Source organism: Nilaparvata lugens, chromosome 4, assembly GCF_014356525.2.
Source record: "Nilaparvata lugens isolate BPH chromosome 4, ASM1435652v1, whole genome shotgun sequence".
Classification (NCBI taxonomy): Eukaryota; Metazoa; Arthropoda; class Insecta; order Hemiptera; family Delphacidae; genus Nilaparvata; species Nilaparvata lugens.
In genome coordinates this window covers 5,644,729-5,670,548 of record NC_052507.1, presented here as the reverse complement: position 1 = coordinate 5,670,548, position 25,820 = coordinate 5,644,729, and the positions used below count along the sequence as shown (strand labels likewise).

At 35.3% G+C, this 25,820-nt stretch overlaps 2 protein-coding genes across 2 annotated transcripts in view; one reads left to right on the top strand and one right to left on the bottom strand.

Moving 5' to 3' along the window:
- LOC111043582 (putative U5 small nuclear ribonucleoprotein 200 kDa helicase) overlaps nucleotides 1-5,116 on the bottom strand; it is a 111,542-nt gene extending 106,426 nt beyond the window's left edge. The window contains exons 1-3 of the mRNA XM_039425655.1: nucleotides 4,975-5,116; nucleotides 3,955-4,118; nucleotides 2,057-2,228 (exon numbers count right to left, since the gene is read on the bottom strand). Coding sequence (XP_039281589.1) covers nucleotides 2,057-2,228; nucleotides 3,955-4,118; nucleotides 4,975-5,019 — 381 coding nt within the window. The 5' untranslated portion in view covers nucleotides 5,020-5,116. The remainder of the gene's footprint in view (nucleotides 1-2,056; nucleotides 2,229-3,954; nucleotides 4,119-4,974) is intronic.
- A 176-nt stretch (nucleotides 5,117-5,292) lies between these two features.
- On the top strand, nucleotides 5,293-24,441 carry LOC111043442 (condensin complex subunit 2). The gene is made up of 9 exons (XM_039425654.1): nucleotides 5,293-5,527; nucleotides 6,472-6,784; nucleotides 8,676-8,867; nucleotides 11,019-11,111; nucleotides 12,978-13,181; nucleotides 13,569-13,605; nucleotides 16,696-17,744; nucleotides 20,597-20,811; nucleotides 24,284-24,441. Exons 2-8 carry the CDS (start codon nucleotides 6,500-6,502, stop codon nucleotides 20,798-20,800), a joined length of 2,064 nt encoding a protein of 687 aa, XP_039281588.1. The 5' UTR covers nucleotides 5,293-5,527; nucleotides 6,472-6,499; the 3' UTR covers nucleotides 20,801-20,811; nucleotides 24,284-24,441.
- The last annotated feature ends 1,379 nt before the right edge of the window (nucleotides 24,442-25,820 follow it).

Below are 25,820 nucleotides of genomic sequence, written 5' to 3'. Positions count from 1 at the left end.
ACCTCATCTTCTATTCTGGTCACATTGCAGTGTGGATGGCGAGCCACGAATGTTGGCCATTTAGCGAGACATTTGGCAAGCGACTTGGCAAGAGTGTGGCCTAGGCATTAGAAATATGTTCGTTCACAGAGTATTGGAGATCAATAATCTTTAATAAGAGTGGCAAAACCGCCTCAGTTTTAGTACTATTCAGTTTATCATCACGACATGTTAATAGAATTCTATTACCAAGAGATATGATATGTTTCAAAAATTGCTTTGTCAACAAAATAATTCACAAATGATTGAAAGTATATTTGATGGTTATAGATCTTCTTCTATCTATCTATTATATATATATATATATATAATATATATATATATAATATATATATATATATATATATATATAATATATATATATATAAAGCGAAATGGCACTCACTGACTGACTGACTGACTCACTCACTCACTCGCATAACTAAAAATCTACCGGACCAGAAACGTTCAAATTTGTTAGGTATGTTCAGTTGGCCCTTTAGAGGCGCACTAAGAAATCTTTTGGCAATATTTTAACTCTAAGGGTTGTTTTTAAGGGTTTAAAGTTCGTCTTTTAGCATGTATATTCTTCTTCTCCCAATCTCTTAATTATAATTGAAATTTCTATATCATATGTTACTATAGAACTATAATCTAGATAGAGTACCTCTTCGAAACAGTTGTTAACTGGGAACTAAATTAATAATTTTGTCAGGTTGGCATTAAGTTGAGTTGACTTTGTTAGGTTGGCACCAAGTTGAAGATTTAAATGCATTTATCGCGGAAAAATTGATTGGGCACTGCTACTTCAATCCTGGGAATATTATATTACTAGCCGTCAGGCTGGCTTCGCTCGCCATATCCGTTTAGCCAGACGTTTAGTCTGGACCTCCGACTGGATTGTCCTAACATGATAAAAATGCAGGCGAGCGAAGCGAGCCTGCTAATCTCTTCCTTGGACGATCCAGTCGGGGGTCCAGGGGGCGGAGCCCCCTGGCTAGACGGATACGGCGAGCCTGACGTCTAGTAATCTATAATGATTGATATCTTATGTTTAGACAGTTTCAATTTGTTACAAAATTGCAAGCATTATAGGTTGAATGACCAAAATAGAAAAAAAAAATGAAACTTGCGGTCAGCTTAATATTGACGTTGCTGTATTGTTTAAAATTTAGAATTTTTTATACAAGCCTATGTGACTGAATACATTTGGCTGAAACCAACTGTGCTTAGATATTTACAGGTAGCCTACATATTTGATGACTTCTTGAGATTCCAGAAGCAACTTATTACTAAAGAATTGATTCTGATAAATATTGTTGGATACATATTGATGCTGTAAAACTTTTCATAATAATTTATGAACAATTTAGTTGCCAAAACTACTTCAATTAATCTGATTACAGCAAGGTCTATAGAAAGAGGTCAGAGCACCAATGTTTATTTTGGCCTTATTGAGGCTCAAATCGGGCGTTAAAATTTATACTATATTTCATCATATAAAATGGACTACACTATACATTATATTACACTAAAAAATTATTTATTTTAATAACAAGTTGTCTGGTCATAAGGTCAGCCTAACAGCAAGTAAACAAACATAAAAACGAGATTGAAAACACAAATTTGAAATTGTCAACCACTTTTCATTATTATAAATTATTATAATATATACAGAGCCAGGTTTCGTGGCTTTACCACAACTGTTCAGTTGTAAACAAACAGCTGAAGATGTGCCTGGTAAAGCCACGAAACCTGGTTCTGTATATATTATAATAATTTATAATAATGAAAAGTGGTTGACAATTTCAAATTTGTGTTTTCATTATGGAAACGTACCACAACATCACTCACAACACAACTGTAAGGTTAAAAACAAGATTCATTATGGCCGAGTATCCAGACCTCTTTCTATAGACCTTGAATTACAGGAATGCAGTTTCGTGTTGAAACCGTGGATTTGACAACTGAAAAAGTAATATTCAAAATTGATCCTATTCAACCATTGACTCTATTGTATAATTTTATAGATACACACCTGGTCCCCAAGAGCTTCCTGTATGAAACTGAGCAACACTTCGTATGTCTGGCGAGTTTCCTGTGTTTTAGGTCGATAAAGAATGCCGACCATTTCATCGACTCCCTCAGAGAGTAGAGTGGCTCCCTTCATGCGAGCGAAATCATACTGCGCTTCATCACGCTTTTGACGTCTGAAAAATTAAAATTCATGAATCATGAAATTATCTAATTGAATTGGACGAAATGCTAATTTCAATCAATTTAATGAAACTATTTTTTCCTGCCAGAAGACAAAAGCTCCGTCTAGGCCTGTCTGGTAATATAGAGAAAAGATAGCATAGGAAGATATCGCATGGTAACTCAAGCTGAACACTTTCAACTACTGTTTTTACTTTCCTCACCCTATTACCATAGGTAAGGAAAGTATTGCTTTTCGAAAAAAATTAAGGTACCCCAATTTCCAAATTTCTATACGTTTCAAGGTCCCCTGAGTCCGAAAAAGTGGTTTTTGGGTATTGGTCTGTATGTGTATGTGTGTGTGTGTGTGTGTGTGTGTGTGTATGAAAGTATGTGCGTCTGTGTACACGATATCTCATCTCCCAATCAACGGAATGACTTGAAATTTGGAACTTAAGGTCCTTACAATATAAGGATCCGTCACGAACAATTTCGATCAAATGCAATTCAAGATGGCGGCTAAAATGGCGAAAATGTTGTCAAAAACAGGGTTTATCGCGATTTTCTCGAAAACGGCTCCGATTTCGATTGAATTTATACCTGAAATAGTCATTGATAAGCTCTATCAACTGCCACAAGTCCCATGTCTGTAAAAATTCCAGGAGCTCCGCCCCATCAATGCAAAGTTTGATTCTGGATTCCCAATTATCAGACTTCAGATACAATTTAAACAAAAAAATTTGAGTGGAAAAGATTGAGCATGAAAATCTCTACAATTAATGTTGAGTAGCATTTCCACCTAAAATTGAAAATAAGCTCGAAATTCGAGAAAATGTGATTATCCAATTGCAAACTGTTGGCAACTGTTGATTCTATTAAATGATTCACTATGAAGAGATAGCAGAACTCGTATGTCTCCAGCGTTATTGTCCTGTCAACAGCTGGCTCAGAACTCTGTTTATAAGTAGACTCGAGATGCGCGTGAACACTAGCGTCAGGTGATCAATTTTCATAACAGCAAGGAAAGTTGTGTGAGTGCGCCACACCAGATTTTTTAGGGGTAAGAGTGTAAGAACTGCACAGTATGTGAGACTACCAGCTCCATATAGATTGAAGGCCAGGAGTGGAACTCACGTAGGTCACGAGGACTAATCAGTCTGAAGAGACTGCCAAGCATATCACACTGGATTGCGACAAGCAACCAGGTGACTAATGGGGATGTTAGCATAGGGCAAAACTCCTGGCTCTTGTAAAGGACACAGGTATTGGTTTGCCTAACTAACATACTACTTGGGAACACAATAAGCTTCGGTTGACGTGTGGGGTTCTTTGAGCCTTTGGATCCTTGAATCTGTTCCATCAAAATCGTAATCATTACTTGATACTTCTGCGATTAATTTGATGTAAAATTGGTTCGTGTGCACCATTTTTAAAAACAAATATAACTGTTCAAAATTGGGTCATTCTTTTTGAAACATACTAGTATATTTTTCTCACCTATGATAGTAGGTAGGGCAAGGAAAGTAAAAATAGTTAATAAAATACTAGAATATTGTCTAAATATAGGCCTATATAATTTTTTTTTATATTATTAGACAATATTCTAGTGTTTTATTATAGATGAATATCACTATATTATCTCACCAAAAACAGTAACTGAAGCTGAAAATAATTGTCAGACCCAAATCTTATTTGAGAAATTACCTATTTGACTGAAGTGACTCTGCAATTTGTACTCACTTGACTTTTCTTTCCTCTGCTTTGACCGGCTTAGTGCGCTGGAACCTGTCTCCCATGCGGGTGCCGTCCAAGCGGCCCACAAGGGACATAACCTCACCTGTTGCCTCATCACGACTTCTCCGTTCTATCAAACGCACATCAGCTTGAAGGACAAGATTGGAGTTCTGAAAATTGAAAGAAATACGTCATCAAGCAATGCTCAAAGTATTTCAAGCTGATAAAATGACACATTTCTGTCACTCTTTTCTATCAAGCGCACATCAGATTGTAACACAAGATTTGATTTAAGCAAATTTTGTGTAAATAAATATTTGTGGACAACATTAAGTTGTGAATTTTGTGTAAAAAAAACATTTTTGGGCAGCATTTAGTTGTTAATTCTATGTAGAAAACTATTTGTGGGCAACATTTAGTTGTAATATTTTTGTAAAAAACCATTTGTGGGCAACATTTAGTTGTAAATTATTTGTAGAAAACTATTTATTGTGGGCAACATTTAGTTGTAAATTTTTTGTAAAAAACTGTTCTTGGGGAACATTTTGTAGATAACTTACCACAACGTTGTCAATTGAGTCCTCTCCAATTTACGGCAGTATGTTGCCAATTTCTTGAAAGAATTGACAACAAATTGCCGCAATTTTTTGAAAACTCACTAACTCAGGTATAAACGCGGCTTAATATACTGTTCAACTAATCTGACGAGTAAACAATAAAGAAAATTGTTCTAATTAGATAAAAAAGTTTAGGCATATAACCCTACTTTTCTCAAAGATGTGATTTTACATCTCAAACGTTTTGTAACGTTTATGATTAAACAAAATAAATTATCAAAGTTTCAATCTGAGCTATGACTAAAAACTTAAATTAAGAAAATAAATGATAATAAATGCATAAACAACGATGTAAAACATTTTTGTAGTAAATTGGAATTTTCAACTTATCCTAACCTCAATCAACACAACATCATCATAAATACCGTATATTATTAAAGAAGAGATTATAAATGTAGAAAATAATTACCGCTTTGTATTCATACTGAAGCTGCCTAGCCGCAGCATCAGCCATTTCGAGTGGTTTTTATAATATAGTTTGAGAATTTAATAGTTATTACAAAAAATGCAATACACGGAAATAATCTAAAAGCGACGCCAACTAATTTTAGCTTTTCTATTCTCTTTGCCACTGCCATCATAACACCAATTCTCATTTATTTCTGAAGGAAATTAAATACATTTTTCAAAATATCTAACATTAAAATAATCATAATACATTTTAAAAACTATTTTATCAGAATTTATGTATTTGATAGAATAATATTATCTCATTTCTCCTATTATAATATTATCAAACTCTTTGACCTAACCTCAAAAATCAATCAGTATCAGTTAACAACAAGCAACAACAATGCAATCTTTTGAAAACATAAACAATGAAGCATTAAAGTAAACTGAAGATAATAATTAATTTATCTAGTTACACAATCAAAAACGTTAAATGTGTCTTTGTAAAATTAAGATTTCATTCTGTTTTTCCATCTTGATATGAATGACAACCAATGTTTGTGAATATAATGGTAAGTAAACATATTTGTTTTACTTACATAGGAATGCTTGTTACAATAATAGGAATACTAAAATTTGTTAACGCCATCCTTGTATTTGTAAGAAAGCCACTAAACTTTGTTGTGAACTCAGCTTATCCAACCATTTATCCTATTACCATTTATCCTATTACCATTTATCATATTAAAATACTCTAAGGATTGCTTTATAATAGGCAACGGTACTTATTTTTTTCTAATTATTTAGAACTCCAATCTTGTGTTACAAGCTGATGTGCATTTAATAGAAAGAAGCTCCTTCACATATTTTAATAACAGCAACTTGCTACCTACAAAAAATTCACAACTTTTTAGTTTAACACCCGATAAAATGATGAGATAAGATAGCTAAAGCTGCGTTTACACCAAAGTTTAGCTGCGTTCACACAAAAATAATTGCTGTACTTTTGATAAAATTGGCAACATTTTTCCGCAATTTGTTGAAATCTCAATTGACAACTTTATTGGAAACTCAGTTGATAACTTTGTTGAAAGTTGTCTTCAATGTGTTTTCTACACAAAATTAACAACTAAATTTTGTCTACAAGACAAACAACAACATTTTGTCAAAAAATTGACAGTTTTTTTTGTAGAAAACCATTTGCTGACATCTCTCAACAGAGTGTTATCAATAGAGTTTCAAGAAATTGGCAACAAATAGTCGCTAGTTGACATCTCTCGTATAAACGCAGCTTTAGAAAGTCTTCAATAGCCTACTGCTGTTTCTAGATTAGCTAAAATGTCACTAGTCAACACAGCTTCAAAGTATTCAATAGGCTACTGCTGTTTCAAGATTAGATACCATGTTAATATTAATTTAAAATTAATGTTAAATTCAGTTTTGGGAGAATGCCTGTTGTTTTCACCAGGATTCTATTGTCTACAAATAAATAAACAAATATTTTACTTTTTCACAGGTTTCCTGTGAATCAACATCGTAGAAAAATGCTCAATGGTGAAGAAAGCCCTGAATCTCCCGGCTCCAGAGCAGGAACTAGTAGTGAATACAGGGTTTTGGGAAAAAGAAAGCCTTCGAGTTCAAGCACCAACGATGAGACTGTCCGCCCATCTGTCCCTAGGTCTTCAAAAATGTCACACCCTGCATTCGGCCGACACCGATCCGATGGACGGAGCGGTGAATTACATTCACTCTCCAAACGTCAACGGTCGGAATCAAGAAAACGGTCAATTGTCAATGAAGATCAACTACGGCAAGCTGAAAACGTTGTTGTGAGTCAAAATGTGTGATTAAATTAATAGATTCATTCAATATTTAACACAACTAGTTTTTTAACTAGTATTACTAGTTTATATTTGAACTAGAATTTTAACTAGTATTCCTCTAATTTCCTCTTTCAGTTTATATTTATTATTCAATCAATTCATTTACAATATTAAAATGAATTGATTGATTGAATAATAAATATAAACTGAAAGAGTTCTGCTCACCAGTCTGGCATGAGAGCAGCCATACCAAATTGATAGATGTTGAGCTAAATAAGACTATGCGTAAAGTTTCTGGATCACTGCAGCCCACACCTCAACATTGGCTACCTGTACTCTCGCACATTGAACCGCCAGATCTCCGTCGCACAAAATCTACCAGTAGATTATGGGATCAGATAGAGGGAAATCAGTCTCTCCCCATTCATCAATTTCTCGACCCTCAACCAGTTCTGAGACTGAAATCCCGCTAACAACCCCCATGGCTGAGCTGCAGATTGAGTAACCAGTAAGCCTTGACTGTATGGCAAGAGCGATGTCAACTGTTGGGAAGTGCGAATAGAGATAGGATCAACGTATCTGCCTTCCCGACGGGTTTCTCTCTGCCTAGGAAAACATGGGTGCGCCTAAATAAGGTAAGGACTGGTTGCAGTAGGGTAAAAGCGACAATCCATAAATGGGGTCTTGCGGAGTCAGCAGATTGTGAGTGCGGTGAAATGCAAACGCTCCACCATATTACTTATGAGTGCCCACTATAAAGGTTCCCAACTGGGGCTGCAGGTCTCCTCACTCTTAGTCCAGATGCTCTCCAGTGGCTGAGTGACACTAAAATATGTGGTGTGCTAGGAGAAAGAGGGTAAAAATACCTTGCCAACTATGGTTTCCAATGTGATAGGCAGGTGATTGAATGCCACGTGAACCAATCAGGGATGACTTTCCTAAAAAGAAGCCTTCTCTGATTGGCCTGATGCCACATCAGTTGCAGTGACCTGCAACTGCCAATCTAAAAGTTTATAATAGTGTTTTCATGTAACTTTATTTTTATTTTATTTATGTATTTATTTAATATTGTAGCAAACATAGTATATCATTCTAAATCGAATTCATAGTATGGTATATCTATTTGTAATTGATGATGTGTTAGTTTTTTGAAGTGTGAATAAATTGTTATTTTGATAAGTGTTAGTAGCTTAAGCAAGATTTTGATTTGGACTGTAGTATAAATTTGACAGTTAAGGGACATTTTTGAGCATAAGCCTGTTGTGCCTCCTCATATAACTGTGAAAATAATTGTACGACTGAGAAAATGAATGAACAAATATACACTATGAATTCAATCTTTCTTTACAAATTTTCTATGATTTTTCACTCCAAAGCGAAGCTCGGTCCCCCGATATTTTGTTATTCAATCGATCAATTCATTCAATATTTGACACTAGTATTCCTCTAATTTCGTCTTTCAGATTATTATATCTATTATAATAATTAATTTTTTAACACTAAAAATATGGTCCCTATTCATCATTTGCTGGCTATACATCATGTAGCCCATTGCTCCGTCAGGCCTATAGGCGCCGCTCGGACCTGCGTGAGGAGACAACACTACACGTTAATAGTGTAGAAAAATAATTATTTAATCTGATAAATTCAAAATTATTGTAGTACATAAATCTTTTGGACTCAAAATAGTGTGTGAATTAAGTTATCATTTACATAAAACCTCTATAACCTCTAGACTGTGTATTCCAAATTAAGGTTTAAAGCAGTTTTGGGCGAATGCCTGTTGTTTTTACCTGCATTGTATCTATTGTCTATGAATAAATGTATGAATGAATGAATATATCAATCTAATAATTGTATTGATGAATAAATAATGATTGATTGATGTTTTCTGCAGATGGACGATGAAGACGGAGATATATTTTCTGGTGGTCAAGTGCTCAATGAGAGCAGACCATCTGAAAATGAGACAAATGAATCAAGGGAACAGTTAGGTTGCAAAATAGCAGCTCATTGTCTCGGCTCCAACCTCAGCAGTGAGGATCTGTCTTCGCATCTGGCCAGTTGCATACAACTGAATACTGCCAATGTAAGTTGATTTCGACCCAACTAGTTGTTGAACTATTTTTATTACTTTCCTTGCCATAGGTAAGGAAAGTATTGCTTTCCAAAAAAAAATTAAGGTACCCCTATTTCAAGTTTTCTATACGTTTCAAGGTCCCCTGAGTCCAAAAACATGGTTTTTGGGTATTGGTCTGTGTGTGTGTGTGTGTGTGTGTGTGTGTGTGTGTGTGTGTGTGTGTGTGTGTGTGTGTGTGTGTGTGTGTGTGTGTGTGTGTGTGTATGTGTGTGTGTGTATGTCTGTGAACACGATATCTCCATTCCTAATTGACCGATTGACTTGAAATTTTAAACTTAAGGTCCTTATACGACGAGGATCCGACAACAAGAAATTCAATAAAATTCAGTCCAAAATGGCGGATAATTACTAAAAAACCATGTTTTTCACGGTTTTCTCGAAAACGGCTCTAACGATTTTCTTCAAATTTATACCATGGATAGCTATTTATAAGCCCTATCAACTGACATGAGTCTCATTTCTGGGAAAATTGCAGGAGCTCTGTAATATTTTTGAGAAAAATGGCCGATAATCACTAAAAAAAAACATGTTTTTCACGGTTTTCTCGAAAACGGCTGTAACGATTTTCTTCAAATTTATACAATGGATAGCTATTTATAAGCCCTATCAACTGACATGAGCCTCATTTCTAGGAAAATTGCAGGAGCAGCGTAATATTCTCGAGAAAAATGGCGGATAATTACTGAAAAACCATGTTTTTCACGATTTTCTCAAAAATTACTCGACTGATTTATTTCAAATTCATACCCTGTATAGTTATTTATCAGCTCCATCAACTGGCATGAGTCTCCTTTCTGGGAAACTAATGGGGGGTTCACCCCATCCTTGAGAAATGGACTTTGTAACCTCCTTCTCGTGCATGAGGTAGGTAGGTAGAGCAGTCTATAAAAATAACACATAGTCGAGATATTTCATCTGTAGAACAGCTGTTTTGACGACTTTTAAAAAAAATTATCGGATTCCACAATTTACACAAAGGAAAAAGTAGGCCTACTCTGAAAACAATTATATACACACATATACATACAGTAGTCATGACTTTGTCAATACATGTATAATTGTGAACGACAATAAAAACATTTGATTTGATTTGATTTGAGTCTGATCGTAGTTTCAAATAATTATGTTGCCGCCAATCGTCGTTATGTTATTTCTCTAAATTACTGTCGTTTAAGAATGAGGCTCACAGATCAATGAGCAAGGAAAGTTGTGTGAGTGTACCACACCAGATTTTTAAGTTTTCAGAAATAAAGGGTACTTCAAGATTTTTATATTGTTTTTATTAATTTGTTAAAAAGTAGCCCATGTGAATGAAGTGTTTTTCTGTTCGATCTTGTTTAAAATAATCAATTACATATTATTATTCGTCTAAAAAATTTATTTTTCAATGATTGAATGATGTATTTTTATAATTATTTAGATAAAATATTTTGTTCATTAATTATATTTCTTTATTGTTGAAAAACGATAGGCAACATTACGAAGCTACAAAAGGCTAGCTCCATCTGCTTTGTGGAATGATAAACTAGGATATCAACACCAATGTTAATCGAATACTGTAATTATAACGTGGATCTTACTAGAGAATGTTAAGGCCCTTACAGAACGTAGAAGATGACCTGACAGAAAGTATTCTTAAAGCCGATTTTACACTAAAGCGATCAACAAATTGTTTTCGACAAAAAAGTTGAAAATTTTTTGTAGAAGACAAGTTGATGTTCTAAAATGTAGAGCAACAAAAGTTTTCATCAAAATGTTTTTCACGAATAGTTTTGTACAAAAAAGTTGTAAATTTATTGCAGAAAACAAGTTGCTGTTCTTAAAAATGTAGAGTACCTAAACAAAAGTTGTCAATTTTTTGCCCAGAGAATGCAGTCGGCGTGGATTTGTAGAGAGGGAACATCTTGTTGCCAAATATCTGAGTGTTTCTCACACTGAGTGTGAAATTGAATTTTTGTTAAAAACAACCATCTCCACAAGTTGACGACAGAATGTTGCTGTACTTTTCTAAGAAATTGGCAAAAAGTTGATTGTCAAGAACGTCCAATAAAAAGCAAATAATCGTGTCTAATAATATATTATGTTTCCTTCTTTTTCCAGAAAATCAACAAGAACAATGCATTCAGTTTACAGCTGATAGACTATATGTGTGTTCTCATGGCAAGGAATGATAAAACAATCAATGATTTTCCTGTGAGTATCGTTGTAGCTGCAACACTGGTTTGTTTCAGATCATCTCTATATTTATTCAATACTAGCTGGCCCGGTGAGCTTCGTACCGCCAAATAGTTAATGCATCTCATGACAAACTTCAGCTGGATGCACTCCTGAGGAGGCGCGATGCGGCATTTTGCATCCAGGTGCTTCTTGCTTTAAATGGAAGCACTCACACACACACACTGAATCGGGCATGCCGTGGAACGGTGTGATAAGGCAATCTCCATAAGATCAACACTTTGTATCACCAAGCCGCGCCTCCTCAGGTGTGCTTAGCCGTAGCTTAATCTGATGCATCACTATATTTTTATGAAAATTATCCAACTATCAGTATTTACATATATCTCAATATGGACTTCCTATGTGCTTAGTTTAAAATTTATTTAGTAATAATTATTTAATAAAAATCAATAATTATTCGAAACAAAGCAATGTCTTTAGAGCATGTAAGTCTTTATCCTGAGGCCGCACTGCTGGATGGTTACACACAGAACAGTCATTTTGTTTTTAGTCGGGGCGTTTAGAATAAAATACATGGGCGGTTATGGAGCAGCACACACTCTTGTATACTATCTACCGACGGCTGCTGGATGACTCAATGATTATAACAGCTGATTTTTATTTCTGTGTGTGGCCAGCTCACAAATCTTCTTCCATAAGGATTACATGTAAACTTTGAAGGACCGTAGGAAAGAGTCCTGAAGTCGGATTTTAAATTTGATAGGCCATAAACTGGTCCTGAACATAACGAACACAACAAAAAAAACATCAAATTCGGTGCACACACAAAAAAGTTATTGAATGTCAAAATTTGAGGCTCGATTTTACTTTCCTTGCCCTATTACCATAGGTAAGGAAAGTATTGCTTTCCGAAAAAAATTAAGGTACCCCAATTACTAAATTTCTATACGTTTCAAGGTCCCCTGAGTCCAAAAAAGTGGTTTTTGGGTATTAGTCTGTATGTGTGTGTGTGTGTGTGTGTGTGTGTGTGTGTGTGGTGTGTGTGTGTGTGTGTGTGTGTGTGTATGAGTGTATGTGCGTCTGTGTACACGATATCTCATCTCCCAATTAACGGAATGACTTGAAATTTGGAACTTAAGGTCCTTACAATATAAGGATCCGACACGAACAATTTCGATCAAATGCAATTCAAGATGGTAAACTTGGCTGAAATGGCGGAAATGTTGTCAAAAACAGGGTTTTTCGCGATTTTCTCAAAAACGGCTCCAACGATTTCGATTCAATTCATAACAAAAATAGTAATTGATAAGCTCTATCAACTGCCATAAGTCTTATATCTGTAAAAATTTCAGGAGCTCCGCCCCATCCATGCAAACTTCGATTTTAGTTTCCCAATTATCAGGCTTCAGATAAAATTTAAACAAAAAAATTTTAGTGGAAAAGATTAAGCATGAAAATCTCTACAATTAATGTTCAGTAACATTTTCACCTAAAATAAGCACGAAATTCGAGAAAATGTTATTATTTCAATTGCAAACTGTTGATTCTATTAAATTATTCACTATGAAGAGATAGCAGACCTCGTATGTCTCCAGCGTTATTGTCCTGGCTCAGATCTTTGTTTATAAGTTGACTTGAGAAGCGCGTGCACACTAGCGTCAGGTGATCAATTTTCATACGGCAAGGAAAGTTGTGTGAGTGCGCCACACCAGACTTTTTATTTATATATAGATGATTTTTGTAAATTAGTAGATATGAAAAAAATTATATTGCAATTTTTCAAATTCGAATAAGTACACTGTGAAATTGTAGTATAATAAATAAGTTTCAGTTAAATAATAATCATCTATTTATTGTGATCATAATTACTGATTATTTCAGACAATGAGCTGCAGTTTGGACGCCAGCTCGAAAATATACGCATGTCGCGTAGATTGCGTGCATTCGGGGATTATGGAAATAGCTACTGGCCTCTCCAGTATCACCGAGAAGGCAAAATTGAACAGAAATCGAATGGATGATTCTGACGAACACTCTGGGGGAGAGGAGGAGGTACAGAGACGTAGGAGGAGGCGGAAACGAATGGTATGGATGGTGGACTCCTCAATAATCACATTACCTGTTTGACATCATTTGTTTAATCTGATAGATTTTAAAAGGACGGCACAAAATCGATGTATGTGTGTGTGTGTGTGGTGTGTGTGTGTGTGTGTGTGTGTGTGTAACTATAAAGCCAGTTACAAACACATCGATTTTTGTTCGTAGGATATTTTGCCGTCCTTATAAATTCTATTACATTAAACAGATGATGTTTGTCAAGCTCCGTTTAATCTGATAGAATTTATAAGGACGGCAAAAAATCGTAAGTCTAAAAATCGATGTTTGTGTAACTAGCCTTAGTCGTCTCTGCTATCCTGACCGACTTGATAGCTGTATGACTCAAGTTCAGTATGATTATGTTGGGTATTTTAGATTCTAGTTTCGGTTGTTACACCATTATCAATCTCTAGTAAATGGAGTTTATTAAACAGGCAAGGATAGCAAATCAGGCGCTGACTTCATAACTTGAATTTCACTTAAGCTACTTCCATAATTCTAGCAATATTGTCGTCGTTTTGTCTGTAGATATTTTTGGGTTTTCAGAATACTATCGCACCTCTTCGAATCTAAATTCAGTTACAGTACGCGTCCCATATATTTGCCTCCGTGACTTTGAAACGGCATATAGGCAAGGTATAGTTCGCGGGGTAAGATTCCTACTTTTCCAAAAACATTAGGCTCCAGAGTACCCAAATCCCTAGATGGAGGAAGCTCCCTACAGAGCTTCCTTGAAGGAAGCTCCCTACACACAGAGATTTTTCATGAATGTCAGCTGATAGGCTGTGTTATGCTAAAGCCCGGTCCAGACGCTCAAGTCTAGCTTCAGTCTTTTGCTCAAGCTAAAGTCGGAGCATGTAAGTCGTTGCGTCTGGACGGTAAAACGAATCGGACGGTCTTCAAGCTTAAGTCGTCAAACTTGAAATGTATCGGCCGGGAATCATTTTCCATCAAACCGTCCGTCTTTTACCTATCCACCAAAACCTAAATCGCGTAAAAATAGAGATAGAGAAATTGTGATTTCAGATTCGGATTCAGCGCCCTCAAATTAATAAAATGCCTCGCGAGTACTTTAAAATAAGCAAGTTTCTTTATCGATTGTATATAACGCCATTTAAACCTTTTTTTCTTTCATGATTCTCATGATACTCCCAGAATTTGATGTTGATATTATCATTTACTATCATGATATATTAAGATGTACCTTATTGTTGATAAGAATAGTATCTACAGAATTTCAATCCATTTACAATCACTGTTTCTCGAGATATGACATGTAAACAATGCCATTTAGCGATTAACAGTAATATTTTTGTCATTATGTTGTTAAATATAGCATTATCCAGTTGAATCAGCGAAGAAATACGATATAATTATTACTCATCTAATCAACCGGATATATGTTAACCTTATACAATTCAGACTCAATGAATCATATCACAATTCACATTGAAGTGATACATAACCTCTAGCTACTTTGGACTGTTGTAAAAATTAGAATTGAAACCGTTTTGGGCGTATTTAGCCTGTGGTACTTTTCTGTAAGTTGTGTAATTATTCTGAATGATTGAATAAATAAATAAACTTATCAAGAACTGAACTTGTGAGCACAAAAATATGAAAACGGATGACATAAGACGCTTTTTGTGTAGTTGAGAAGTTGATATTGTGGTAATTATTCATATTAAATGAAAAAACTAATACGGTTTGAGATATCAATGTGCGGGTTTCGCCATTAATTTTCTCTTGGAACTCTGTATCGAAATCATGTATCACATAACCACCTCCTCATTTAAAGAAATGAATTTGGATTCATATGAGGGATAATGATGTTGAAGCGACAGAGTATTTTTTAAAGAGTAATTTTTTATTTCAAATAGGATCCTCACTAGAACCTACTGTCAAATTATTTTTGTTGAAAATTATTTTTGTTCAAAGATACAATAAAACAGTTCATGAGCGAGTTCTCCAACTCAGGGAGTCACTAGTATTAAAGTCAAAAGGAGTACTATTTATCATGCGAAATAATCTATTGTAGAAAGTGGTTTTCGATTCCTTATTTGTTTTCATTATGTAAAATCCAATCAATTAAATTTCTATTTCCTGTTTATTGAACATCCTTCTTATTATATCAACTCTTTGGAATGACGTTGAAACTTTTAGTGGAATTCAAACAACTAATTTTGAACAAGTTGCCAGGCTATCATACCAATGAATTTTGCATCAATCCTCTCCAACTCATTTGATCATTGTAATGAGATTTATCTCGGGCCACTCCAGTGTTTCCGATGTATGCATTAAGTCGTCGGTCCCGGTTGCCTAAAAAGCAGTCGTTAGCTCATGTCAGAGGCCCTGAAATTGATCAGTTGCGACCTGAAAACTCTGACACCAGGCTTGAGTCAGCCAGGTCACTCGATATTATTATCATCTAAATATTGTGAAAATTTGTGTATTCTTCATAAATTTTGATTCGGTGTTTATCACAGACTATATTTTTGCAGACTGCAACTTTCTTTTACTAACTAGTAGTTCTGTGAACAGTAGACCTCGCTCAGTTATAAACCACAGCCTCCTCTTATACCGTCCATCAGAGTAAATCCTGTCTGTATGTCGTGTCGGCAAGATATCGGTGTGAAAACGGCTAATGGCTGTTGGGGTTGGTGTATCAAAAATGCATGAAATCCATGATGTAGGTTAGGTGAGGTTAATAATTAGCTAATCTCCTTCAAGACCATACTGGCAACAGATCAGCCCGAGTTCAAAGCAGAGAAAGGTCGAGAGACAATACTATATTATTTTAGTTATTAATTGCATGCGTTATTGCATGCAATCAATAGTTCATAAAAATTGCATTCAATGGGGCATGCAATTAATAGTCCACACAGCAGCTGATTTTTTCCCAAGTTTCATTGAGATATTAATTGCATGCACTATTGCATCTATTCATCCACTCGACAGCTGATGAATAATTCTATAGTCTAATTTTTACGGTAATATTGGCGTTAGAAGGAGACTCCTTTTCCTTTTGTATTATCCTTGAAATGCAAAATTTCAAAAAACCCTATATATACGTCGACGCGAAATTCAAAAAGGAACATACATGTCAAATTTAATTGCTGCGTTTCGCCGTAAATGCGAAACATAAAATAAACATAAAGAGAAATGCAAAACCGTCGACTTGAATCTAAAGGTACGTACAAATAGACGCGCCGTGAACATGAGCAATTCACTTTTAATCAGCTGACTATATCTGTATTTTTACAGAAACGGTAAGATACAGATATAAAAAAGCTTGGCATCAGCTGATTAAAAGTGAATTGCTCATGTTCGCGACGCGTAAATCTGTACGCGCCTTTAATAAGTATAAATTTCATGAAATGAACAACTACAGAGTGACACAGAATAACGGGAACTTTTAAAAACTTTGTTCGGTCAATTTACTGAAGAGATTTGAAATTTTGTCAATATTTCTTTTGTTAATTTGAATCTTTTCATTTTTCAGATCTTTCGAAAGGAACTAACCTACTAGGCAGTGGATGGGAAGACTATGAACTATTCGGTGATGAGTGTAATAACAACAATAACAATGATTTATTCATGAATGATGTCACATCCATTGAAATAGATGAAACCCCAGATAAGGATGATTCAAATCAAAATTCGTGTAATGAGGAAGAAGTTAATGTGGAGGCAAATGATTTGGAAATAGTAAGCTGTCAGGAAGGTCCAGAATCTAGCAACGTTAGTTGTAGTGAAAGTGGGGATGAATTGGGAATAGTTGAACGTGCCCAATGTTCGAGGAAGAAATCTAGGTTAGATGCCCTGAATTTTGTGAATTCTAGAGCGTTGCAAGCTCCTGAGGAAAGTATTTACTCGTATTTCGACACAGATTTGCTGCCCGATTTTTGGGCGGGACCTGAGTACTGGAAACCGAAGTTCAGGCGGCTTAAACCGAGCAGAAGAGTTAAGGAAGAAGAAGAAGAGGTGATGTCAAGAATTAGGAAGAAAACGCCGAAGAAAGATGTGTTGTGCTTTGAAAATCTGAGGAACTTTGATCTAGCCAGAGACAGTGCGCGGAGTAAGTTAGATAGACGCGTGATGGCAAGGTGGCTCGACAGTGATATGACGAAACCAGTACGACATGACAACAAAATCCAAGATTTGTTCAGGTCGTTTCTGAGGAAAACGTTGTTCTTCAAGCCGTACCTCACTAGGGAAGAGGATGCAGATGAGGTGAAGGTGGAAACCGAGTTCACAGATGATGGGGGAATTATATTTGACGAGTTATATGAGGACAATATTCATACCCTGACTGAGAACGACCTAGCACCCAGAAATGTGGCAGCTCAAGAACCGATGTCTCCATCTGAATGTCATGATGAAGTGGAGGATCAGCTATGTTTTGAAGTAAATTCGAACAAGGAGAATGATTATCTGCGACCTAGATCTTACATTGCCCAGAACAATTCGCAACTGACTTATGAAACTGTTCCGAAAAAGTTGGATATGAAGATGCTGAAGAGTACTGTCTGGACGCTGTTGGACGGAGATGTAAGTTTTTGATTCAAATAAAAAATTGATTATCAATTATTAATACTGTACATAATGGGCCATATGAATAAAGTTGAGCATTTGCTTATACTTCTAAAATATGGAGCATTTGCTTCATTTTCTATGAATACACGTGAGCAAAACCTTTTGCTCATGCTCATCAAAAAAATAGTTTGAGCATTTGCTCAAAAGTAAAAGCTTGTACTCAAAATTGTATGAATAAACTAGAGCATTTGCTCAACTTTTGAAGCAAATGCTTCAAAAAAGGTGAGTCCAGTCTAGTAGAGCAGCTTATATCACCTTTTGCTCATAGTAAAATGGCTCAACTAATTCGTATAAGGAAGAGGAAACTATACCAGATACAATCACAACCAATATTTGAGAACTATACTTTTAATATTTGAGAACTTTTTAGATTCAACCATGATATTTATACATCACCATTATTCCTACAAGAGAATAAATACAAAATACCTGATATAAAAATAGCAACCACAAAATAGGAAATAGGCATTTAAGAAGATGAGAGTGTAGACGATTATAAGAAGGCTATTGATATTATAAGAATATGCTGAAGATTATTATAGAGATGACATTTTTCACGCTATTATTTCAAAATTCTAGACTCTAACCTAAAAATCTATTCATAAATAGAAAACAGAGCAGACGACGCAAACACAAGCGGTGCCCCCTACTTGCATATTTAGCGCTTCCGTGAGCTATAAAAACAAAGTAAGGCTACAAAAGCGAATCAGCTGATGAAAAATCTTTAAAATACGTGAGCATTTGCTCCAGAGTTCAGGAGCATAAGGTAAGAGTATAAGGTAAAGCTTATTCATATAAAAATGGTCAAATGCTTTTGCTTCATGAACAAAACCCTGCTCCATGCTCTTGCTCATGAGCATTTGCTCTGGTTTTATTCATATGGGCCAATGATTCAATACATAGAAATAAATATTTGTATGGCTTCTTTGATGGTGGGGTCCTTGGAAGGGTTGATAGAATTGGCTAACTCGGAACTCGCTGAATCCACGATAAACTGCCATATGAATCAATACTACACCGATCAGAGCAGTTTTGATTCAAACGGCAGTTTAACATGGAGTCAGCGAGTTCCGAGTTAGCCGATTCTATCAACCCCTTGGGGAGGCTCCAGCTAGCCAGATATAGCATATATATGAGCTGTCAATGGGTTATATCATAGAAAAAAGGTAGCGTAAGATATGCTGTCTTTTCTCTATGGCTTTACTGGGTTAGACCCAACTTTACGGGCGTCTCAGACGCGCTGAATTTTTTTCAACTTGTTAACCTGATGCATTATCTCTGTTGGTGTGAACTTTACGAGCGAAATAGTCGCTCCCCATGAGGCCATGTATTTTCTGTACGCGCGAGAAAACCGCTCATATAGTTGGGACCATAGACTGTTACAGATATCTCAGCCTTATTACACAATAAAAAATTCATTTATTAATCTTATATTGTACAGTAATTATAACATTGTAATGAAATAATAAAATGGCATTAGTAGCCGAAACATGTCGTGCTAAAATAATTTAAAAGGGTACGCTGGCTCCTATTTCATAAAAAACTATTTCATAAAACTTAGAAGTCCTGTAATACAGGAACAGCTGATTTTATCGGCTATATTGAGCATGTAATTGGAATGGTGATTCTCCTGTATTACGTGACTTACAAGTTTTATGAAACAGGGCCCAGATTAATATTTTTATTTAATAATTATAACTTTTGAAATGGCCCAACATATGATGGCATAATAATATTATGCTGTTAAATAAGCATATATTATGATATATCCATCTATAACCATTTATGATTGATACATATCTGGGAATCTTTTATGCCAATTATGTTATTCAACTGTTTTTCAATAATTGTGGACAGTTTTAAATTTTTGAAGTGCTAATGATGCTATTTAAGTATATAATATCGGGGACCGAGCTTCGCTCTAGAGTACAAAAGCATAAAACGTTTATTACGAAAGAAGAAATTATAATAACATTCATACAGAAATGTTCTATTTAATCACAGTAAATTGAGATTAATTTCCAGAGGAATGCAAAAATTTCCCTCACAAAGGCCTAGTTGCACAAAAGCCGGTTAAATGTTAATTCTGATTAACTTCACGTGAACCAAATCAGAGAAGACCACTTCAAAAAGATGGATCTACTGGAATTAATCAGGATTGAGAATAACCCGGCTTTTTTGCAACCGACACTAAGTACCTGATTTAATGATTACAAAAATTCAACAGCTGAGTCATAATTTTGACACAGTCCCACACACAAGAACTCGCTCACTCACTTCCATCACCAACAGACGACGAAATAATTATTATAAGCTGTTTTCCAAGGATAAATAATAATTATCCTTTTAATGCCCTTCAGCTAGTTTTCCCAGGGATGTGACCTAGCGCAATCGAAACTTTATATTATAAAACTACTATGTTCTGAATTTCGTGAGAATCGTTAGAGACGTTTTCGAGATTCGGTGAAATACAAACATATAAACATCTAAAAATCCAAACATATAAACAGAAGTTGCTCGTTTGATAGTATAGGATTTTGTGCATGCCGTTCGATTTTGAAGTATATTGGCTTATGATTCGTGTTTATTCAATGCCCTAGAATCATTTTTAATAGATTGGAATGAATTTAATTTTACAATGCAAATGAGTCAGTAATATCATAGGGAAAAGATAAAGATAAGCATATGCTATCTTTTCCTTATGGTAATATTCAATATTTTTGCAGGATTGTAAAACATAAGTCGTATCTGTAATAGAAATGTTTCTCATTTTTATTTAGATTTTCATCCTCTACTTTGTATTTCAGAGAGAAAACAGTATCTCCAATAATCATGGTACGCAACTGACCAGTAATATTTACACCCAGCTCCAGGATCATTTACCTGATGATGTCTGGAAAGATACGAGCCCAGCCTTAGTATTTCTAGCGTTACTGCATTTGGCCAATGAGAAAACACTGAAATTGAAAGCGACCGAATCCATGACAGACGTAATAGTTGAAAAAGGTTGAGACGTTTCAAGGTGAGTTTGAACAATTCCAATTCTTTCTTGTGTTACAAAATAAAATATGGCAGTAATGGCCGTTCTCACACTAACCGATCATGACGGCCGACACTCAGAATATTGTCCTCTGATTGGCTGAGAACCAGCTATTGCTGTGAATTAGCCAATCGGAGGAAAATTCTGAGTATCAGCCGACAGTCGGTTAAGGGGCGTTTACATTAGTCTAGTTTTCTTAGATCCAAGATGTATAAAATTGATGTATTTTGCAAACTTAAAGTCAAGTTTGAAGAATAGAAACTTGAATCCACTTTACCAATGTAGACCCTTCTTCAAGTTTTGTTGATTCAAGTAGATGTTGAATATGTTTGACTTTTGAATTCAACTTGTAGGTATAATCCAACTACAAATGAGAAAATTAGATAAAAACAGTTATCAGTCAATGTAGAATTTATAAAAACAACTAAATAGAAAAGTATGATGCAAGAAAAACATGGAAAATAGGAAGAAAACTTTGAGATTAATTAGATTCTTTATTTCATAATCATCTACTTTTGAGGTTATGAAAACTTGATTTCAAGTAAACTTGACTTGAAGTTTTCAAAATCGCCCATTCAACTCAAACTTTAACAAAATTGAATTCAAGGGAACTTGACCAATGTAAACCCAGCTGTAGTGTGAAATCGGCCATTCGAAGGATAAGGCTAGGCACACACCAGTTAGTCAAGACAATACAAGACATGATCAGACACAATACTTCACATAGTTGCTTATGAAGACATGTCTAATTGCAATGACTAATCGGTGTGTGTTGCGTCATAAGCAACAATGTGAAGTATTGTGTCTAATCATGTCTTGCCTTGTCTTGACTAACTGGTGAGTGCCTAGCCTAAGACAATCTGTTTGTGAAAATGACTATGAGAATTAATTTGTGTCCATTATGTTTTACTTTCCTTGCCCTATTACAATAGGTAAGGAAAGTATTGCTTTCCGAAAAAAATTAAGGTATCCCAATTTCTATACGTTTCAAGGTCCCCTGAGTCCAAAAAAGAGGTTTTTGAGTATTGGTCTGTATGTGTATGTGTGTGTGTGTGTATGAGTGTATGTGCGTCTGTGTACACGATATCTCATCTCCCAATTAACGGAATGACTTGAAATTTGGAACTTAAGGTCCTTACAATATAACGATCCGACACGAACAATTTCGATCAAATGCAATTATTGATCAAAACGACTAAAATGGCGAAGATTTTGTCAAAAACAGGGGTTTTCACGATTTTCTCGAAAACGGCTCCAACGATTTTGATCAAATTTATTCCTGAAATAGTCATTGATAAGTTCTATCAACTGCAACAAGTCCCATATCTGTAAAAATTCCAGGAGCTCCGCCCCATCTATGCAAAGTTTAATTTTAGATTCTCAATTATCAGGCTTCAGATACAATTTAAACAAAAAATTTCAAGTGGAAAGGATTGAGCATGAAAATCTCTACAATTAATGTTCAGTAACATTTTCACCTAAAATTAAAATAAGCTCAAAATTCGAGAAAATGTGATTATTCAATTGCAAACTGTTGGCAACGGTTGATTCTACTAAATCATTCACTATGGAGAGATAGCAGACCTCGTATATCTCCAGCGTTATTGTCCTGTCACCAGCTGGCTCAGATCTTTGTTTATAAGTAGACTTGAGATGCGCGTGCACACTAGCGTCAGGTGATCAATTTTCATAACGGCAAGGAAAGTTGTGTGAGTGCGCCACACCAGATTTTTTAATTACATTACAGAAAATTAATTGATTGAAAGACTTCACCCTTGATACTCTCATTACACACTAAAATGGGGTTTAAATAGTTAGTTATTTTGCAATCTATTTTAATGATGTAATCCTTGATAAAATGAATGAATGAATGCTACGTTGAGATACACTTTAAACTGTCAACATTGTTTGAATGGAAAGCATTAATGTTTTCCTTAAGGAATGCTGACAATTTGTAGTGAATTCACTTCAGAAATTGGCCCGAGTAGCACTATAGTGAGGTCCACGTTATAATGGCAGTGGAGAAAGATTGCAGAACAACGTTGCCGCTGTCCTCTGTCTTGTCAATTCCTTTTATAGACGGTAGCTGATACAGATTTATTGATGTAATATTAACGGTTCATTCTCGTTTAAAATAATTAATTATATTATTCATTATGAATTTTCACAATTAAGATGAAATATTTAGTTAATTTATTACTAGTAGTTCTTTGAACAGTAGACCTCACGCAGAATTCTCATCCACAAGTACCTGATTGAAACTATAGACCTTATGGAAATACAGCAATAGACTGGCTTCTCCACACATCTGTGTAACCACTTGTCAGCTGATTTATGATGAATAATATTCTATAGTCAAAATTTTCAAAAACCTTGTATATACGCCGACGCGCAATTAAAAAATCTGGTGTAGCGCACTCACACAACTTTCCTTGCAGTTATGAAAATTGATCACCTGACGCTAGTGTTCTCGCGCATCTCAAGTCTACTATTCAAAGATATGAGACAGCTGGTGATAGGACAATAACGCTGGAGACACACGGGGTCTGCTATCTCTTCGTAGTGAATGATTTAATAGAACCAACACTTGCCAACAGTTTGCAATTTAATAATCACATTTTTTCTAATTTCAAGCTTATTTTCAATTTTAGGTGAAAATGTTACTGGACATTAATTGCAGAGATTTTCATGCTCTATCTTTTCCACTTTAAATTTGTTGTTTAAATTGTGTATGAAGGCTGATATTGAGAATCTAAAATCAAACTTTGCATAGATGGAACGGTGCTCCTGAAATTTTTACAGATATGGGACTTGTGGCAGTTGATAGAGCTTATTAATGACTATTTCAGGTGTAACTTTAATCAAAATCGTTGGAGCCGTTTTCGAGAAAATCACGAAAAACCCTGTTTTTGACAACATTTTCGTCATTTTAGCCGCCATCTTGAATTGCATTTGATCGAAATTGTTCGTGTCGGATCCTTATAGTGAAAGGACCTTAAGTTCCAAATTTCAAGTCATTCCGTTAATTGGGAGATGAGATATCGTGTACACACACACACACACACACACACACACAAAAAGTAAAAAGGAACATACCGATCAAATTTCATGAAAATCTATTACCGCGCTTCGCCGTAAATGCGCAACATATAAACATTTAAACATTAAGAGAAATGCCAAACCGTCGACTTGAATCTTAGACCTCACTCCGCTCGGTCAATTAGTTCTAGATTGTTGAAAGACGATCTGGCAACAGAGCGAAGCGAGAAAGAGATAGCGCTATCCGTTTTGTTGAATGATAGACAAGGATAGCAATACCATTGCTAATCAAAAACTGCCACTATAACGTGGACCTCACTATAGAAAGTCTATAAAGATCTGTAATATTATTCTGCTTTTTTCGTATTGCTACTATTCTTCATTCTATTTTCTACTAATTTTATTTTGTTTTCAGGAATCTTGCGTGTTTCAGCGATAGAAAAGCTGGGAAATGATTATTTTCAATAACAAATTAAAATGATCTCAAATGAAATGATTTAATCATTTAAATGATTAAATGATCTTAGTATCGATTAAGCACAGGTTGACAAAATCATTTCAACTGGACAATAACTAATACAACAAATTACCTGTTGGACGACGTAATTAACTTTTGTGTATTACTATATCATCTTTTGTAGTCTGAAGAATGAAACTATTAAAAATTGTTTACCCACCGTTACCTTGATGTATTTCAGGTTATTTAGTTACGTGATTGTATATTCATTTTTGTTAATTACCAATCTGAATGAAAATATTGTATAATCATAGAGAAAATATAGCATAAAAAGATATCCCATGGTATAGGACGTTTATGTTTCTCAAGGCGATAGTCATAGCTGTTCTTTTTCATGACGCTATGTGACGCTGGTAATCTCTCATAATGTGCCATTCTTAAGGTGCGTACAGACTTTCGCTCTGCTCCGCAACCGAACGTCACTCGAGCAGATCGATTGATGATCGACAGGGGAGCAAGAGTGGAACGCGAGAAGAGCTAACATCTCCCGTAACGTTCATGATCGGTGCGACTGCAGAGCGGGGGCGGAGCGACTGCGGAGCGATCGAGGAACGATGGCGGAGCAAGTTGGAGGCGCGTATATCTGTAAGCAGCTTTACAGTCTCACCACCCGGCCAAAACAGTAATAATAGACAGTAGTCGATAGTAATCAGCTTGAGTTTCAAACTGATCGAGTTTCAATAAGAAATCGTCTTGAAATTTGGAACATAAACGACCTATACCATGAAATATCTTCTTATGCTATCTCTTCTCTATGGTATAATGCCATTGATCTCATTATGCAGTTATGTTTTGTTCATAGGTTTTCAACTTTTTTAGTTATATACTAATTTCTAAGGCTCAACTCACACTTACGCGACTCAGGTCGAGAAGAGACTCGGCTCTAGTCGAGAGCATGTGTTTTCAAATGGTGACAGTCGCGGAGACAAGTATGGACTGGTCTGAGTGTTACCATTTGGAAACACATGCTCTCGACTAGAGTCGAGTCTCTTCTCGACCTGAGTCGCGTAAGTGTGAGGTCAGCCTTAGTATATAATAGTTGTAAAATTGTGTTTAGTTAATAGATTTTGAACTAAGATTTCTCCTATCTTTTTAAACATAGATTTATGACTTTGGTCATAGTACTATTTTATTTGAATATAAATTATGTTCCACAAATATTATCTTCTTGATATTTATTTTAGTGATTAAGATGAGTTTTATGATTATTTTATTTAGTGTATTGTAGTGTGTGGGTTGAAAATTACCAGCAATATAATAGTCTAGTCTAGTATACTAAATAATTTTGATAATTGAAACTTCATTGAAATCAAAAAGCACATTAATTTATGGGTGTAACAATGCGTATATGTGCAAGTGCAAGCTGTGTTATGCATGACCGAGCGTGCAGATGAGAAACAAAATTTGGGAAGAGCAATAGGAACATTCACACTGA